This window comes from Stegostoma tigrinum, chromosome 14 (assembly GCF_030684315.1).
Source record: "Stegostoma tigrinum isolate sSteTig4 chromosome 14, sSteTig4.hap1, whole genome shotgun sequence".
In the NCBI taxonomy this organism is placed as follows: Eukaryota; Metazoa; Chordata; class Chondrichthyes; order Orectolobiformes; family Stegostomatidae; genus Stegostoma; species Stegostoma tigrinum.
Window position 1 is genome coordinate 11,046,043 of NC_081367.1, and position 20,002 is coordinate 11,066,044.

Here is a 20,002-nt window from a genome sequence, read left to right on the forward strand (position 1 = left end):
GGACACCAGTCTCAAAGAAACTGGTGAATCATTGCAACAATTGTAACAATGTATGGGACCTTCTTAGATGAATTTACTTTCACTTGTGAAACAGTTGGTTTGTTTTTGATGGCTACAGTATGATGAACCACAATTATTTAGAAAAGTAGACAAAAACTGAGAGGGACATTGAAATCTCAATAATGCCTCTGTATGCTTTCTGCCATTTTCACCAGCAGCATCTTTGCCTGATCATGCGATGGATACATGGTGCAGAATCATAGAATGGTTTCAACACAGAGGATGCCTGCCATTTCTGCATTGCTGTCTTTAATAACTCATCTAATGGCACTTCCTCTCCTTTTCCTGTAGCTCTGCACATTTTTCCTTTTCAGATACGATCTAGTTCCGTTTTGAAAGCCACACTTGAACTTGCTGCCAGCACACTCTCAGACAGTGCATTCCAGACCTTAACCACTAGCTGTGTGCAAAGCATTTTTTTTTCATGTTGTTATTGTTTCTTTTACCCATTATCTTAAATCCCTGCCCTCTGGTTCTTGATGGGGCCAGTGGGAATGGTTTTCTCCATATCTACATTTCACGATTTTGAATACCTCTATAAAATTTCCTCTTGATCTCCTATTTTCCAAGGGTGTTCAAATCCCATCATGGCAGTTTGAGAATTTGAATTCAGTTTCAAAAAAATCTGGAAATTAAAAAATCTAATTGCGTTGTCTTTTATTGTGTTTGTCCTTCACAGTATTAGGCAGCAGTGAAATCACAACTGATTCACTAATGTTGTTTAATGAAGGAAAACTGCAATCTTTACCTGGTCTTTCCCATATGTGATTCCATGTAATGTTTAATTGCCTTCTGAAATGACTTAACTAGCTATTCTATTCAGCGGCAACAAACCATGGATCCAGAAGACCGTGTGTTCTGTTCAACCTTACCAATGATGTCCATGATTCAAATCTGGGTGTGAAAAGTTCCATAATAATAAATTAGTTTGCATTATTGAGGTCTTTATTATTTTAGGTAATATGCATGATAATAGACAGCAATTCGTCTAAATATTTGCTTGTTGTGCGTGATTGACATGTCGCACTGTGCAATCCTTTAAGATTGCATTACGAAGCGTTGTTGCTACATGCTGTGTTTGTTCACTCTGTAGCCATGAGGCCTGGCACCAGCACAGCGTTGAGAGAACATTGCTCAGAACATTTCTCATACTAAGAATCAGTGGGAGGAATTTTTGGCTCACAGCAATGCTGAGCTTGGAGATAGGAAAGTTACGCAATTAGGTGGGATGGTGACATACCCAAACCCAACCAGCTTCACCAGAATTAAGTTCTGAGTGGGCAGACCCATGGTTGAGCTTCCTGCCCTGCTGCCAGTTGACACCCCAGCTGCAGAGGGTGCTGTCACTTTGCAATATGAATGATAGCCCCTAAGCTGCGGGCACCTTGTCACTTTGGAGTTTAAGAGAAAGGTATGGGGTCTCTTGGTCAAAACGAATTGATGTCTGATTGGCTGGGAGTCACCATCTTGCCCTTGCATCCGACTCCTGTCTTTCTCTCGGCCTCAGTCCACAACCTCAAACCAAGACCTCTCAACCAACATCACTAAACTCCATGTCTTTGATCTTCAATAAGATTCTGCCTTGTATTTCCACACGGATTTATGGGCTCTCCAGGCATTGTAAACAATTTTAATTTCCTTAGCTTCTATTCACAGTCTGTTTCTTGGCGTTGTTGATTCATTCCTCTTCAGCGGAACCTTTCCAATTGCCTTGTGTGGAAGAGTGCACACTGTTGCTGTTATAAAACGTTGACATCATCACCTCAGGCTTTTAGCTAGCATTTGTCTGCTGACCTTTACCATCATAATATCCTTTGCCTGTTGCTCTCAGCCTCGAATGATTCGGTGTCTTCAGCATATGAACAAAAGAAATGCAGCAACTATCTGTCTGTTGCTTAATGTTTGAAAGAAGCTTAAGTGTCAGGTGCGGTCTTGAGAATCTAGTGACCACCAGAGCTTCCAGCTTACTGTTAATGAGGTCAGAACTGCCGAGTTACGTTCCTTTCAGGAAGAATGAGGAGGAGAGGTGTGGGAGGACTTTTATGTTCAGAATAGCCCTGTACTTTCAGAACAATATAGATTTTCAGATTCACATTTCCTCTGTAAGAGCTTACAGGAACATTGCATCAGGAGTAGGGCCCTTCAGCTCATTGTATCTGCTCTACCATTCTATATGATCCATACTGATCATGCACTTTAATATCCTTTGTCCGCACTGTCCCCATATCCCTTTCCAACAATGTTATTTAGAAACCTGTCAATCACCATTTTAACATGCTTGATGATTGAGCTTCCATAGCTCTCTGGGATAAAGAATTCCTAAGACACTCAACCCCGTGTAAATATTCTTGCACGTCTCTGTCCTAAATGGATTGCCCTCTCAATTATATGCCCTGGTTTTACATTCTCAAACCATGGAAACATTATCCATCCCTTTAAATATTTTGTACGTTTCAATGCGCTCACCTGATTTACAAAACTCTGGAGGATACAGCCGCAGTTTATCCAATATCTCTTTGTAGGACAGTACACACGTGTCAGAAACAAGTATAGTAAATTTTTGCTACACTGCCTCTGTGGCAGTAATATCTTTCCTAGGGTAAGGGCACCAAAATTTCACACACTAATTCAGGGCTGTTGAACGAAAGGTCTGTCCAATTGATGCAAGACTTCATTACTCCTGTATTGAAATCCTCTTGCAATAAATGCCATTATGCCTTCCTAGTTGCTTGTCTCACCTCCCTGTTAGCCTTCAGTGGCCAATGGCTCGGAGCGTAGACTCATTTGTACATCTACACTTTATAGTCTTTTAAGCTATTCCTCCTAACAGAGTGAATCACCTCAAATTTTACATCTTTTCCATCGCTATGTTCGACTAAAGAAATACGATCTAAATTTTCTTGGATCTGCTTTGTGCCTTCCTCCCAGCACATATTCATTCCCATCTGCAAATTTATAAATATCACGTTTTGTCCCCATATTTAAATCATTGATTTTTACTCTTTGTTTTCTGTCTGTTAGCCAGTTCTTAATCCATAACAATACATTGCTTCCTTCTCGTGTGTTTTAATTTTGCTAATCAACCTACTGCAGAAGACTTGATCACAACCCTTCTGAAAATCCAACTATGCACTAACATTTTGTCAATGCTGTTCATCACTAATAACTACAACAGGTTTGTCCAACACAATCTCCTATTTACAAATGAATGCTAACTGTGCCCAATCAGATCATGTATTGATCTAACATGTCCTTTATAATATATTGTAGCACTTCCCTTTCTATTGATGTAAGGCGAAAGGTCTGTAATTCTCTGTTTTTTCTCCCTGCCTTCTTCAATCATGGGTGAAACTTGACACCTTCAGCCTGCTGGAACCATTCCAGAATCTATAGAATATCCATGTCTGTAAAATAGTCTGTAGGTAAAGACCCTGGACTATCTGAGATAACAAAGTGTAGAGCTGGACGAACACATCTGTCCAAACAGCATCATAGGAGCAGGAGAGCTGACGTTTTGGGCCAAGGGTCTAGGCCTGAAATGATTTCTGATGAAGTGTCTAGGCCCGAAACGTCAGCTCTCCTGTTCCTATGATGCTGCTTGGCCTGTTGTGTTCATACAGCTCTACACCTTGTTATCTCAGATTCTCCAACATCTGCAGTTCCTGCTATCCCTGGACAACTGTTGCCTGCCACTTCAACACACCACCCTGCTCCTTGGCCAACATCTCTGTCTCTGGCTTGCTGCAGTTTTCCAGCGAAGCCTAACGCAAACTGGAGGGACAACTCATCATTTTCTGCTTGGGAATCCTACAGGCCTCTGGATTCAATATTGATTTCAATAATTTTAAGGCCTAAACTCTCCCATGTCCCAGCCCCCTACCCCACACACCAGGCCTTGTCACCACATAGCCTGCCATTACATACCCCATGTTATTGGTCACTAATAGTCCTCATTTACAACTACTCACCCTCCCAGTCTGATCGTTAGCAACTCCTTTGTCTGTTCAACTGCCTTTCTCTATGCTGTCGTTTACTCCCTACCCCATATAAACTGATGTTTTCCCAGCCGCCATCAGTTCTGAGGAAGGGTTGCTGGACCCGAAACATTAACTCTGTTTTCTCCTTCACAGATGCTGCCAGACCTGCTGAGCTTTTCCAGCAACTTTGTGCACCTGATTTACAGCGTCCGCAGTTCTTCCGGGTTTTGTTTTCTATAGAATAGCAATTATCCTTGACCATTTGTTCAAACATATACAGATGCACAAACTCTGTACTTGGTGTTGATGCATTCAGCCTCACCACTTCTTTTAATCATGCAACCCATTTCTTGCTGTCTTCCTTTTCACTTTTCTCTCATCCATTAAAAACCTGTGAAAACCCACCTCTTTGATCTAGCTATCAGGCCCCTCTCCTAATTTTCATTCACTGCTTGGCCATCTATTCTGCTTGTTAGATCTTGGTAAAACTGGAGGATTTAGTATGTACACTGCGCTGTTTAACCATGTCTGGCTGTAGTTCTTATTTGTGAAGAGCATGAATTGCATAGCCTGCCTCCCGTGGTGGACCCAACCAAAAGTAGCATCCCTATTGCTTTCATTAGGGTCCACCATCTGTGGATGCTTGCTGCTGATGTCGATATGGGACAGCCTCACAGGGAAAAATGACCCACCTCATGCAGTTTGGAAACTTGACACTTTGACAAGACGGTGGTAAGCCATCTGCCACTGTCTATTGCATTGTGTTTATCACTAAAGCGGGAGTAAGTGTACTTGTTTTATGAACAGGTTGTCCCCAGTGCTCAGGTGTCTTCTCTGCACTCAGCTGCTGTTTCCTCACTCGTCCAATCTCCCTCACCTGATGGAGCAGCAAGGACACTATCCATAGCGTCTCCTCTCTCACAGCCTGGCACCACCACTCTGCGGGTAGCTGGAGGAGTCATTACAACAGCCAGCCTCTCAACACCAGTATCAGGAACAACACCAGCAACCGTAGGAACTATGGCTCTGCAGGTAACAGGGTAGAGGAGAGGGGAAGATCCATAATCAGTGGTAATGAAGAATGATGGCAAACTAATTGTATGCTGAGAGTTCTGGAAACCATTTTTACCCTGGGAATGTTTTGCTTGGTTTAAGAGAGGGTAATTTTCAGGTGTCTCCTGGTTTTTGAATTCTCTGCAAGCACTTCAACACTGACATCATTTCTCCTTCCTTTTCTTCACAGTCAGAAGTAAAGGGCTCCAGCCCTCCTGTGAATCCAGCTGTGTCCACAGTGAAAATCTCAGGCCAGCAGCCCTCCGTCCCAGTGTCCCAGGCAGAACCCAGCACCAGCCAGTCGCCTTGTGTTGTTTCTGTTAGCTCACAGGTGGCCCATGTGGTGGTTTCGCAGCCCAGTGCTGGAGGATCCAACAAGGCCAGCAGTTCAGCTGGTTCTGGTGTGGCCTCTTTTGCATCCAGCTCCATAGCTGCAACAAACACATTGAGTGGACAAGTCACACCATCCATATCAGGTAAGATAGCATCTTCTGACTTTTATAAACCAGTTAAATCTCTCTTCCATTTTGGGCAGGACCACTCATCTTAAAAACTTGCTGTGTCTCTCTCCACAGTACTTGTAGTGGAAGAAGGTGCTGAAGACTGCAGTCATTATTTCTCCAGTTATTTCTTCAAGATGTTTCTTTTGTTAAGCCTTGCTAGAATTTAGTTGTCAGACTGAGATTGTTGGGTACTGCGAAGATCAAAAAAATTATTTTCTATTCAACCTGTTCAGAGATGTTATAACATACCTCTGGAAGAGGTGGGACTTGTACCTAGGGCTCCTGGCTCAAAGGTAGAGATACTCGCGCTGCACCACGAGAACAGTACTTGGGCTCTAGCTGTTCACTATCTTTAGAAACGATTTGACGGTGGGGACCAAGTGCACTGTTTCCAATTTTGCTGATGCTACAAAGCTAAGTGGAATGTGTGGTGTGAGGAACTTGTAAATCAGCTTTAGGAGAATTTGGACAGACATACTGAAAGGGTCAGAAGACGGCAGATAGGATATTATGTTGGAAAATGTAAGGTTATCCATTCTGATAGGAGGGGGTGATGTGCAGAATATTTCTTAAGTGATAAGAAGCTGTAAAGTGTAAATGTACAAAGGGACCTTGGTTCTTTGTCGATAAGCCACTGAAAGCTAACATTCAGATGCAGTAAGCATTAGGAAGGCCAAGGGAATGTTCCCATTTATTGCAAGAGGTTTGAATACAGGAGTGGTGAAGTTTTACTCAATTGTGCAGGAGGTTATGTAAATTGCATCTGAATACTGTATACAGTTTTGGTTTCCTTATCTCAGGAAAAGTATTATTACCATAGAGGGAGTGCAACAAAATAATTCACAGCTCTATTTCCAAAGATGTTAAGACTGTCTGATGAAGAGAAATTGAGAAAAGAATTGATTTCATTGTCATAGAGAAGAGGCTGTTCAACCCATTGCATCCATGCTTGTCATCAAATATCTATCTATTCTAATCTTACTTTCCAGCACTTGGCCCACAGTTTTTTGGCATTTCAAATACTCATCTAAATAGTTTTTAAATATCTTGAGGGTCCCTGCTTCTACCACTCAGTTCTTATCACTCAAGCCTCTGGGTAAAACATTTTCAGATACCCTCTAGCCCTCCTGTTCCCTAACATAATGTTGGGTCCTCAGGTTTTGGACCCCTCTACTAGGAGGAAATGTTTCTACATATCTAACCCATGTATAGTACTCAGAACATTGTACACCTCAATCAGGGTGGGAGAGACACATGACAAAAGTAAAACTGCACAGGTATATTAGTAAGTCCACTTAGTTTGGTGGTCTGAAGGTTATATTCACTTATATCAAACAGCACGAGCTGGATCTTTGTGCAATGAATATATTTTGTGGTGGGCTGGTTTCTGTGACCCAGTCTGTCAGATTGATCTATTGTAAGAAGTGTAGTTTGTCACAAATCTCACTTTGCAAATTCTCCTGATTTCTCACCTGATAGATCCTGGTTAATTGTATGTGGTAATATTGCAGGGCTACATGTCACAGACATTTGGCTTTATGAAAATTATACAAATTGAGAAGAAATGGTTTTAAACTAATTGCACGCAAAATGTTAAGATGTACCATTTAACCTCGTTGAAACTAGGCTGGTCTCCATAGTACCAGACAAATATATGAATGACCTTTCTCCGACTTGCATGTAAGTTCAGTTAAGGAATTCACCAGGATAATTAGTTGGAGTTAGATGGAATTAAGGGACAGGAAAGGGAGTCTTGTGGTGCAGTCGGTAATGTCAAGTCTCTGAGCCAGAACACCGAGTGCTTCTGCAGGACATGGCAGCCACAGAAGGTATGTTCGTGTTGTAGCCAAGTGGCAGACAGTTCGAACGTGTGTGTCTCCTGGTCAGCCATGCATGATGCACAATTGCAACCCTCAAGCTTTTGCCTCTGGCAACAGGCTAGAGAGCTGTTTCCAGAGAAACTAGTTTTGGAAACAGACAAAATACATGCTATGTCTAACCCCAGAAATAAGTAAATGGGAAGGCAATTAGAACTTTAGGTCAAAACATGATGCATAACTTTTTGCAAAATATAGTCCCATTTATCTGCTTCTAGTTTGTCTGTTTCCTGTCTGTGGAGTCATATAAGGCCTGGTTATTTTTCTGCCGTTTTCTTTTAAAGTGAAGGCTGAGCCTGGATCTCTGGGTGCTTGCTTTAGCCCCTCAGTACCCACAGCAAGCACTGTGAAAGTGGAGCAAGGAGGATCGGATGGGCCATTTGAAATTATTGAGTAAGTCCTGCAATTTATTTTCAAATCTCCTTCTCATAGATGCCTCTCTGTTGTGTTCAGAGCTTAGATACAGGGTACAACTCACAGTGTCCCATCAAACATTCTCCGGGACAAGTACAGTACAGTTTGGCTCAAAGTGATGGTCCAATTACGCTGTTTCAGCAACCTCCCCCTGGTGAGGCATGTACAGGCCTATGCTCAGCTACATTTGACTTCGTTCTTGGAAATCTGTTGATGATTTCACCTCTATTCTTTGCTCACTCTTTGGGGGATGGAGAAAAAAACATGTCTGTGTAAACCTAGTGATATATGACTGTGAAGTCTACATGGTTGCAGGATGACCTAGTTTGGGACCTGAATATGAAAGGGTGTGCAACACTTAGGAAGGACCGGAAGCTAGTAAAGGTTGGAGGAATGGCCCCGTTGAGTAAAGATGTTGTTCGCACATTAGAAAGGGATGACCTTACTTTAGGAAACCAAGATATAGACCTGGTCTGGTTAAAGATGAGGGATAATAAAGGTGAAAGGTCATTTGTGGGAGTTGTGCACAGACCCCCTAACAGTAACCTGATGGCAGGATAAGGTATCGAGGAAAAAATAATGGGAGCTTGACAAAAGGGGTAGCACTTATCATGGGGCTTTTAAGCTACTTATAGACTGGAAAAATCAGATAGGAAAAATCGGTTTAGTGGAGGAATTTGTTAAATATTTTTAGTCTAATTTCCTAGACCTACATGTAATGGTACCGACCAGAGAGCAGGCTTTAGTAGACAAATAAAAAGAGAACTGTGGATGCTGCAAATTAGAAATTGCTGGAAAAGCTCAACAGAGGTGGCAGCATTTGTGGAGAGGAAACGGGTAACATTTTGCGTCTGCTCTGAAGAAGGGTCACTAGAGCCAAAACATTAACCCTGCTTTCTGTCCACAGATGCTGCCAGACCTGTTGAGTTTTTCCTGCAACTTCTGTTTTCGTAGCAGGCCATACTAGGTCTGGTTTTGAATAACAAGATGGAGCTAATTACTGAAGTCGTAGTGAAAGCACCCTGCAATGCACTACTATTTTGAATTTAAATATGGGCGTGAAAGTAAAGCGAGCAAAAGTGAACTGGCCTTTGGGTTAAAGGTTAGGTCAGTAGTTTGACCCTTAAAGATGGGGTTAATATTTTAATTACAGTCTGGATGTCACTGCTTTACAGATGCATGCAGAGCATTGACCAGCATCTTCTTCCTTACTACCTTTAGCCTCGAATACATTGAGAATATACAGCAGCTACTGACTGCCATCCTGAAGAAGGTGCCTCTGATTGCTCTCAAGAAAAGTGAGTAAAACTCTTTGACTTTTATTTCATTCTGTTACTCGATTTAGCTTTGGATTCAATAGCTGCACATCCATGCATTCGTGTCGACCATGTTTTGAATTGGTTTAAAGCAGCTATTCCAGCAGATTACCATAAATATTGGGCTGGAAACCAAGAAGTCCTTCTGCTTTTTGTAGAAATAATGCCATGATATCTTTTGTTGAAGAGGGGTAGGGATAAACTGGGAAACTGCAAGCCTCCTAGTCAGGGAATGCTTCAGCGGTCAAGGACATTCAGTCTCCGATATTCAGGTGAGTATCCTCCAAGGCGGCCCTTGAGATACACAATAATACAGAATTGCCCAGCAGAAACTGATAGCCATGTTACGTACCCATGAAGACATCCTCAACCATGATCTCAGGCTCAGGTCATGCTATGTGTAACCCCACCACACTTCTGTATTTGTAAAATCTTCCTTACTGTCCTGTTTTAGCATTATCACCTGATAACTTGTTATGATCTCTCTAATTAGTTTATATTCTTTTGGATTACTCGTTACTTCGGTTAGACCTCCTCATCATGCAACTTTTCTACCTATCATGTTTTTCTAGTCATTTGGTTTGTCTCCAGCACCATCTCATTTTTAATTTTTTGTAATTATCCCTCTGCTTCAATTAATTGGATCATAAGTCATCCCTTCACTTGTTATTTAGCTGTTGACACTTTTGATCACCTACAGAGACTTGTTTTTCAGCCTGTCAACACTCCACTCACACAATTTGCATGATATTTTGATCTCTCTTATGTGTTCCTCTTCACATCTCCTCACAAAGGAGCAGTGTTCCAAAAGCTTGTGATTTGAAATAAACCTGTTGGACTATAACCTGGTATCATGTGACTTCTTACCGAATTAAAAATAGTCAGCAAGACTTCGTAAGGGACCGATCGTGTCTGACAAATTTGAATTTTTTTGAGGAGGTGACTAGGCATGTTGATAAAGGTATTATAGTTGATGTAGTGTAGATGGACTTGAGTAAAGCTTGTGAACAGGTCTTGTACGGCAGACTGACTAAGTAGCTAAAAGCCTGTGGGATTTGGGGCAATTTGCCAAATTGCATCCAAATTTAGCTCAGGAAGCAGAATGTAGGAGGTGTGATCAGTAAATTTGCAGACAACACAAAAATCGGTCGTGTTTGTAAATAGCAAGGATGAAAGCCTTAATATACGAGGTGATGTAGACAAATTGGTCAGATGGGCTAAACAGTAACAAATGAAGATGATGCATTTTGGAAGAATTAACAAGGCATAGGTACCCATGTTGACTCATAGGGAGTACATAAGGATCTTAGTGCGCAAGTCCATTAATCCTTAAAGGTAACAGGACAGGGTAGATATGATGGTTAAGATGAGATATAGGATTATTAGTCAAGGAATTGAGTACATGAGCAAGGAGGTTATGATGAAACTGTACGTAACATCAGTTGGGCCACAGCTGGAGTTCTGCGTGCAGTTCTGTTTGCCACGCTATGTGAAGGTTATAGGTTGGAAAAGGTGGCAGCATTTAGTCTTGGCTGGAATGTTTCAGCTATGGAGAGAAACTAGATAATCTGTGGTTGTTTTCATTAGTGCAGCAAAGCTGAGCAGGGATTTAATTAATGTGTACAGAGTTCTGAGAGGCATAGACAGGGAAAACAGGAATTGTCCCTTTTCAGTACAAGGGTCAGTAACCATGGTAGTTTATCGGTCACACCCCGTGATCTTTATAATGCTGACATATATTGCACACTTATCACTTAAATTTCTCTAATAGACGAGGACTCCAACCCATTCTGTGCTACCTCTCTGGAGCAGTATTACAGCTGGAATATTGGGAAGCGGAGAGCTGCAGAGGTAAAACCCACTCCAAGTACTCTCAAGCCAAAATTATCTCTTAGTGCTTGTCTTCACGTTAATTGTACAGTACGTTGAGCACCATAAGTGAAAAGTGGAGTAAAATGAGCCAGATTTTGTGGTTGGGGTGGGTGACAGTGGCCTCATGGTAATGTCATTGGATTAATAATCCAGAGGCGTAGACAAATGCACTGAGGACATGGTTCCAACATGTATCACAATGGGTAGTGGAATTTAAATACATTTAATGGAATTTTGAATTGAAATCTAATCTCAGTAATAGTGGCCATTCAACTATCATCAATTGTCATAAAAGCTATCTGATTTAGTGATGCCTTTTAAAGAAGAAAATCTATCATCCTTGCCTGGCCTACAAGTGACTCCAGATCCACTGAACTGCCCTCTGAAATAACCGAGCAGAGCAGGTCAAGGGCATTAAAGGACAGACAAATGCCAGTTTTGCCAGTGACACCCACATCCCATGAATGAATAAAGGGGTCCAAAAGGTTTCCCACACCTGATTGCTATCCACTGGTCATTGTTGAAAACTTATGTAGATTTTTGGTAACAGCTGTACTGTGTTGCATCCCTCAGTCAAAAATCCTTCACCCACAAAAGAAAAAGCAGGTTGTATTTTTTGGGGGATTTCCCTCCTGTACACCTGGAGTTCAGCAAGATTGGGATAAGGTGAGGTGGTTGGTCTGTTTTGTGGCCTCTTCCATAAATGTTCTGAAATTATCATGTCTCTGTTTAAGGAAGGCAACTGAACTTTGCTTGATGCCTCACTGAGTGTTGAGGCTAAGACTTGACATCTTAACATGTCATGACCTACACACAGGACTTGGTGTATTGGTGGCCAGGATACAGGGTTCCCCATGTCAGAGTATGTGTTATAGGAACTTGTATCCAAGCATCTCTAATACAGGTTATTGTGTTCAGTGGTATAAATTCCTCTATCCTATTCCTTAATTCTTTAGAAATATTCCATATTCTCGAGAGCAGGAATAAATCACTCAGCACTTCAGACCACCCATCATAGTGATCATTGCTAACTTATACCTTGCCTTGATATCATTGCCTTTGTTCTGTATCCTGTGATACATAAAAATACCCAATACCTTTTGACCTTAGCCTTGAAACCTGCAGATGTCTTTTGGAAAGACAATTCCAAATTTCTACTACAACAAAAGCAAAACACCGCTGGAAATCTGAAATGAAAATAGAAAATGCTGGCAAGTAACTTGAGTTCCTGATTTCACTCCCAAAAGTGAAACCCGCCATTTTCAAATTGTGTCCTTCCTTGTACTCTTTCCCATGCCTGGGGAAACCAGTTCTCCCAGTGCACTGTGTCAAATGTCATCATTGTTTTAAACATCTCAGTTGGATCACCCCTCACACTTTTAACCTCTGGGAAATACAGACCCATTTTGTGCAACAAGTACTCATAGTTAAACCATTCAAGTTTTGGTGTGATTCTGGTGTCTGTACAAAATTCACCCTGAAAGACCACTTCTCTGAAGTTCATGCTCGAAACTAAATTAATACTTGAGATACAATCTGACTGAGCCTCAGTGCAACACAAACCAAATTTCTACTACTCAATATTCTGGTCTCTTGAGATAGAGACAAACATCTGTTGGACTTTCTCATGACTTCAGCCCAAGAATGCATCTGGCATGTTTTCCCTCCTTATTTGTAGTCTTTAAGGATGGTGACGGAAAGCTCAGAATCTCATATTCCTCCCTGCCTACCCTAGTGGCAGCGTGCAGTAGCCGTCAGAAAGATTCTGCAGGAGGTGATGGAGAAATGCTCACGGTTCAGTAGCACAGATGTCATGAAGACTAAGCAAATCATGTACTGGTGTCGCCAGCGCGGGTACACCCCCCCTGACCCAGAGACTGCCGTCATCGAGGAGGATTCGATGGAAGATATACTAGCTCGAATCGACAACGAGCCAGGTGAGATCAGCATTCCATTCCAAGTGATAAATCACTCAGGCTAAGGCAGGTGAAAGAACAAAATGAGCCCCCACTGTTTGCTGAGTGAATTGTTGAATTCCTAAATCAGCACAAGTTAAAACAGAAGTTGGGAGTGAGAAGTTAAGCCTAGGCAGTTCAGACTTTTCTCCCCTCTACATTGTACTTTCAAAGCTCTTTCTCCCACACCTTGTACATTTGAGACCTGTCTTTCCCACACGCGGTACCTTTGAGCCTTTCTCTCACACACTGTACATTTGAGTCTCTTTGTCCCATACTGTAAACATTTGAGTCTCACTCCCCCACATTCTATACATTCAAAGTTCTCTCTCCCACACCGCGTACAGTTGGAGCTCAATACCACACCACCACAGCACACACAATCCCCCACCCCCACCCCAAATCGTCACACACACTATGTCCTGTACGTGTATGGCATAATAGTCCCAATGATATCATGTCAGTCAGTAGTTTAGAAAGATAATCTGAAGCATTGTATTAAGTTTTCAGTTCAGCCTGATTTCTAATCACTGTATCTTTTGTCTGTATCCCTCTAGGATTGGATAGAATGGAGTTCCAGACGCATGTCAGGCTCATTGTTCATTATTTAATCATTTATAATAAATGATCCACAATTTTTAAATTCTGGCAATTATTTGACAGCCACAATAACAAATGTTCAATGTCCTTTGAAGACACTTCCCCAGGAGACATTCTATTTGCAGCTTATCAGCACACTATGCAAACGGTATACTTTCGAAGCATACAGCTCAGTGTCCTTGTCCTACATAGTGGTAAATGATTCCAGTATTAAATCGCTGGGATAGATTCAGATAATATTTAAAAGGCATCAGTGATAAATAACATCATGTAGATTTAAGAAAGAGAGATGGTCCAGTTTTAGAATCAGATCTAAATTTATGACAGGCAGTCAAATCACTCTGGTTTAGATTGTCCAGAGGTATTTACTAGCTCTACTTGATTTACGACGACTCAGGTAGACGTACAAAGCTTTAAAACTACTTAAAACACCAGGTGATCGATTATATGCTTTCCCATTTACAGTAACTGGACCTCAGGATTAGTGGTGTGGTCTTTAAAATGGAATATTTTGCCTTATTCCATATTTCTTCCTGCTGCCATTTGAAATGTGAAAACTGCAGTTATGTGACTGAGAGATATGAGCTGGTGTTGTGAAAGCAGGGTAGCAGTTATTCCTTAAATGGACCCTGAGCGGAGAAACTGATCGGGATGTCCCACCAATCTGAAGCAATTCTGCACTTGATTTAAAAAATGAGCAACCATCTGCAGTAAGGGGTGTTCAAGTATCGATTAATTTTGGTCTCTAACTGATTCTGTCAGTGTATTTTTATTATTTTCTATGCAAAGAAGGTCTATGAGTTAATATACCTTGGCATTACAATTAGGCTAGTTAATACATTTTACATTTACACTCCTTCCCCCACTCAAAGATGCAATGAGTCACCTTGATGGGAGGTGATGGCCTAGTGGTATTATCACTGGACTGATAATCCAGAGAACCTGATAATTTTCTGCAGACCTGGGTTTGAATCCCGCCATGGCAGATGGTGGAATTTGAATTCAATGAATATCTGGAACTAAGAATCTGATGGTGACTGTGTATTCATTGTCGATTGTTGGGGGGAGAAAGCCCAACTTGTTCAAATGTCCTTTAGGCAAGGAAACTGCCATCCTTACCTGGTCTGGTCTACATGTGGCTCCAGACCTACAGCAATGCGGTTGACTCTTAACTGCCCTTTGAGCAATTAGCAATGGGCAATAAATGCTGCCTGGCCAGTGACACCCTCATCCCTGGATGAATAAAGAAAAAAAATTGTTCAGTGCCCTCCATGACACTTGTATGTCCCTGGATATGTCTTCATATTCTTGAAGATACTTCCATGTTTCTGATGAAGCTTTCATATTCATGATCTACTCTACAGAGTTCCAAAGTGATTTTCCAAATTCTTCCCATTGTTTACAACTCATTTTGTTTCATTTCCGTCTAAGTGCAGACCATCTGAGTTGCTTTAAATGATTTAAGAACTCTCCTTTATTTACAAACTGTTCGATTTCTACAAATGTGCAGTGCTGTTTACTCTCGTCAATATTTAGCAATTCATAATTAAAATACTGACTCATGGATCGTTTTAGTACTTGCCGTTGTTCACCAAATCTGCAGCTTACTTTAGGAGTTTTCTATTATCCACCAGTTTTGGTAATGTATTTCAGAATGCCCTTCCACGTACAGCGTGGCCAGTGAGCTCTGTCAAAGACTCATGGAGGTGGAGGCCATTTTGAAAACGGAATCTGAGAGCGATGAAGAGGTTGACATAATTGGCACAGCCGAGTCTTCTAAAGTGAAAATCAAGAAGGAACTGGAGGAGGAGGATGATGAAGAGGTCAAATTCTACATGGGGCTGATGCCAGCCATGGAGTATGCCAGAGACACAGCCCAGCAGGTAATCAGGGAATGATAAGATGTAGCCAGAAACCCAACTTGCAGCCGGTACCCACCTGCTTGTTTGTATGTGTTTTGAATGTCTGGCGCTCTGTTTGCTGGGTGGGGGGGCGTGCATGCATGTATGCGTCTGGGCATCTGTGTCTCCTTTGGACTGCCTTTCCAAGATGACGTAGTCCCTCTGCAGCCTCTGTTTGTTTTCCTTCTGGTTTAGTCCCTCCACACCACTCTGTTTTCCTTTTATATAGATTGGTGTCACGATTGAACCCATTGAGGTGGAGAGCCGTGTCTATGCCCCAGTGATTGAAGGGATGATCGTAAAGGTAAGGTCAAGAGGTCTTACTGAATAATTGCAAGTTGCTCAATGACGGTGAGTCCTTGCAAGTGAGGATGACTTCCTGCAGCGAGGGTGAATGGCTCAGAGCAAGCCCATGTTCCTGTGTGGAAGAGTGAGTGGCTGCGAGTGATGTTAAATTATTGCAAGTTGCAGCTAATCTCCTGTGTATATGTCACTAGAGCTTAGCGACAAGTTGCACTAAATTATGCAGGAAGTCTGCGTAACAGGTTGTCACTCTATAGTCTGTGCCAGACCTGAGTAACAACAGATCACTCCAAGAAGCTAATGATTTTCCAGGATCTGCTCATACTGGCCATGGTTCCTATCCTCCAACCTGTTGCTGTAAAATTCAGTCTCTGTCATTTTGCGGGGGGTGCAGAGTAAAGGGCCATTGGGAAGCTGCAGTATTCAGTGACTTGAAGTGTTGGCATGATTCCTGATCTGTAGAACCTCTTTGTCTTTAGGCTGCTGAACTATTTGTAAGTGACATCCTTCGAGAGTCTTTGAAAGTCGCATACCAGAGCACGCCCCAGAACAGGTATGTTGCAGTTTTCCTTCTAATTGCCTGAGTCTCTGACTGTCAATGTCAAGGTTGAGATGAGAGACGAGCAGGACCGGTGCTTAATTAGAAAACAGGCAGAGAGAGATTTGGGCAGATGATTACAGAGGCTGGTGTTATTCAGAAGGGCATTGGAATAGTAGAGCAAATACAGAAATTGCTGGTGAAACTGAGCAGCATCTGTGGGGAGAATACAGAGCTATGAGAAAAGAACTCAGGAGTGGTAGAACATAGAACATAGAACAGTACAGCACAGAACAGGCCCTTCAGCCCACAATGTTGTGCCGACCATTGATCCTCATCTATGCACCCTCAAATTTCTGTGACCATATACATGTCCAGCAGTCTCTTAAATGACCCCAATGACCTTGCTTCCACAACTGCTGCTGGCAACGCATTCCATGCTCTCACAACTCTCTGCGTAAAGAACCTGCCTCTGACATCCCCTCTATACTTTCCACCAACCAGCTTAAAACTGTGACCCCTCGTGCTAGCCATTTCTGCCCTGGGAAATAGTCTCTGGCTATCAACTCTGTCTATGCCTCTCATTATCTTGTATACCTCAATTAGGTCTCCTCTCCTCCTCCTTTTCTCCAATGAAAAGAGACCGAGCTCAGTCAACCTCTCTTCATAAGATAAGCCCTCCAGTCCAGGCAGCATCCTGGTAAACCTCCTCTGAACCCTCTCCAAAGCATCCACATCTTTCCTATAATAGGGCGCCCTTTATATAGGTACTCATTGCATAACTCTTGGAATAGGCATGATGGGCTGAATAGCTACTTTCTGTGTAGTATCATTTCATGTCCAATTGTAAATAACCTGTTTGTTTATTTGATTTAGAGCACCCAAAGAACTGAATGTAATCAACGTCCACCAAGCCATCTGTAACGTCTCTGTCTGCGACTTCCTCACCAACAAGTACATGGGCATGCTGGCTACAGAACAGACCCCACAGCAGGGATTATGAAGGGATTCACACGCTTTCCATTCCATTGAAGGCAGGGATTTGGCAATGTCCAAAGCCACTGTTACACTGACATATCGCTGCAGCCGTTGTGCCCACGATGGTCACTGCGCCAATGCATGCCGTCAGTACTCATCGTGGAGCCACGGAAGCTTCCGGAAGTAGTGCTCCAAGTTGGAGCTGGCTGTTGTCAGAGGTTGGGTAGGAGCTGTAGCAGGAATGTGTTTATGTTCAGTCAAGACCTGGAAAAAGACAAAATGCTGGCAATGTACATTTTTACGTCTTTGGATTGGTGTGTCAAGGACAAAACTGGATTAATGATGTGCACACACTGTGATGGAGGGCTTAAATCAAAGTCATCTCCCTTCAATCTAAACAGCTCACACCTCTGGTCCAAATGACATCATGCAATGACTAAAGCAGCTTGTCATTGTAATTGTTATTAAATATTGTTTTTAAAGAAAAAAGTACCTCACAGTTTTGAAATTCCACAGCACGCTGCATGCCCTTTACAGACAGAAATTAAATTGCCCATCAGTAGCAACAGGGTATTACGGTTTCATTTGTACAATCTCCCATCTACCAGCTTGCCTTTAATAAGGGCTGTAATAGAAGGACCTAGCTGTACCTGACAGTTCTGCTTACTGCCCTCACGCAGCCAGCTTTACAGCACCAATGACAGCTAAAAGTGCACCGTCTCCACCATCTCGTCCCACTGCCCTGGCTTTTGGGGAGGGGTGGCCTTCAAAGCCATCATCATCTCTATAGCTTATTGATGAATGGGAGCTTGGCTCCATTTCTGATCTCACTTGCCAGCGGCCATTGTACTTGTTTCTTGTGCTGTTGGTTTAACTTGGTCAGAGAGTTGCATTGTGCAGCGCAGTCAATTAGCTCGAGTAGCAAGATAGGCTCTTACGTCCATGAGCTGGATGGTTATGCTGTTGCTGGATAAGATTATAACCTAGCTGGAACAGTAATGTGTTCCACTCTCTTTCCCTTGTTCCTGAAGCTCATTAATAAGTTAAAAATCTAATTGAATAAAATCAATTTGAATGGAAAAAATCTGAGTTTGAACATTTTCTGGGTGCAGTGGTAACCTTTTATAGCTCATCAGTAAGAAGACTGTTGTTGAATGTATTGTTCTTTACAGATGTACCTGGCTCTACAGTAGCTCTACAACTGTTTATATTTGGATACTAATTTTCTTTATATTTGAGGGATTTCAAACAGCTGTCCCCAGACTTAGTAAAATAGTTAAGAACTCTGGAAATATAAATGAAAGATGAAATGCTGCAAGCACAAGCCGGATTTTCCAGTTTCTGACATGTTTCATTCATCATAACCAGTCAGTTATGACCTACGTCTGATTTAGTTTCCCCAAATAACATTTAATAGTCTAGAGAAATGCAAACTTGCCACTGATTGCATAATCCTTACTAAACCACTGAAACATTAATTGGAGTTATTAAAGAGGGTCCTGCACAGCAATGAGTATAAAACTGTTGATGTACTCTGGATCAGAACCTCTGACAAAGAATTGTTTGGAAATCTGCCAAACTCAGAACCATTACAGGCGGCAGCTATCAGTCAAAGCATAAAAGACAACAAATAGACTTGCATTAGACATTGGCAGTAAGAGATGGATCAAGGTGAGCCCAGGGATAAAAGGCTATAATGAAGAAGAGGGATTAATGGAACTGGGGGCCTTTCCATTAAAGAGAGAAGGTAAGGCAATCTAAGAGAGGAATTAAATGTAAAATCATCACCAAATCAATAATCGGAGAGATTTGGTGGATTGTATTTTCATGCACATGACTTGTATTGATTTAATACCTTTTGTAACCTCAGAACATCCCAAAGCTCTTTACGGATAATGAAGTACTTGTTTAAGTCTTGTATTGTGGGAAAGAAAACAATTCATTAATGCACATTGCCCTTCTACAAACAGCACAATACTGACATTTTTCTTAAAAAATGTGTTGGTTGATAAATAATTATGGAACAGGATAACTTCTGCTCTTTGAAATAATGCTGCGGGGTCTTTAATGTCAACTGAAGAGGGAGAACAGGGCTTTGGGTTTAGCAGCTTATTCAGAAGGCAGCTCCTCTGACATTGCAGCACTCACTCAGTTCTGCACCAAAGTGTCAGCCTAAATTGTGTTTTTAAGTCTTTAGAGCGGGTCTTGAACCCACATCCTTCTGGCTCAGAGAGAGAGTGATACCTTCTAAACCATCATAATCTGTGACTGGCACACTGGCTGAAGATGTTACATGCAGCGGTGAGAGGCACAGATCAAGGACTGGGTTTCTGTCTAACCACGTCCTCCTGGCTGTTCTCATGTTATTTATTTCACTGTTGAAGGCTGATGCACATTGTGCCAATGCAGTTTCCTACAATTTTTGACTAGTAAATCAATAACCAGGCATTCAGGATGAGGGGCGAACAGTGACTCACACAGCAAATCACTTACTGCCTGCCTTCCCACATTACAACAGTTGCTACACTTTAAAAGTGAACCCATTGTTCAATTACTGATTTTCTCCCTGTTCCCGAAGGTGCTGATGCATTAGGGTACCAGTGACTGAGCAGCTATGTTTTCCATGTAATTCTAGACTCTAAAATATTTGCTATT

General features: G+C 42.0%; 1 protein-coding gene across 5 annotated transcripts in view; it reads left to right on the forward strand.

The window, feature by feature from the left end:
* The window catches only part of yeats2 (YEATS domain containing 2), a 104,123-nt gene extending 85,692 nt beyond the window's left edge, over positions 1 to 18,431 (forward strand). For 4 of the 5 annotated variants that reach the window (XM_048542120.2, XM_048542122.2, XM_048542121.2 and 1 more), the window contains 10 exons: positions 4,845 to 5,069; positions 5,281 to 5,566; positions 7,755 to 7,863; positions 9,106 to 9,182; positions 10,972 to 11,051; positions 12,808 to 13,009; positions 15,281 to 15,510; positions 15,758 to 15,832; positions 16,311 to 16,384; positions 17,246 to 18,431. In XM_048542120.2, coding sequence (XP_048398077.2) covers positions 4,845 to 5,069; positions 5,281 to 5,566; positions 7,755 to 7,863; positions 9,106 to 9,182; positions 10,972 to 11,051; positions 12,808 to 13,009; positions 15,281 to 15,510; positions 15,758 to 15,832; positions 16,311 to 16,384; positions 17,246 to 17,372 — 1,485 coding nt within the window. In that variant the 3' untranslated portion in view covers positions 17,373 to 18,431. The remainder of the gene's footprint in view (positions 1 to 4,844; positions 5,070 to 5,280; positions 5,567 to 7,754; positions 7,864 to 9,105; positions 9,183 to 10,971; positions 11,052 to 12,807; positions 13,010 to 15,280; positions 15,511 to 15,757; positions 15,833 to 16,310; positions 16,385 to 17,245) is intronic. The other variant, XM_048542123.2, reaches the window with a different exon arrangement.
* Positions 18,432 to 20,002: the final 1,571 nt, after the last annotated feature.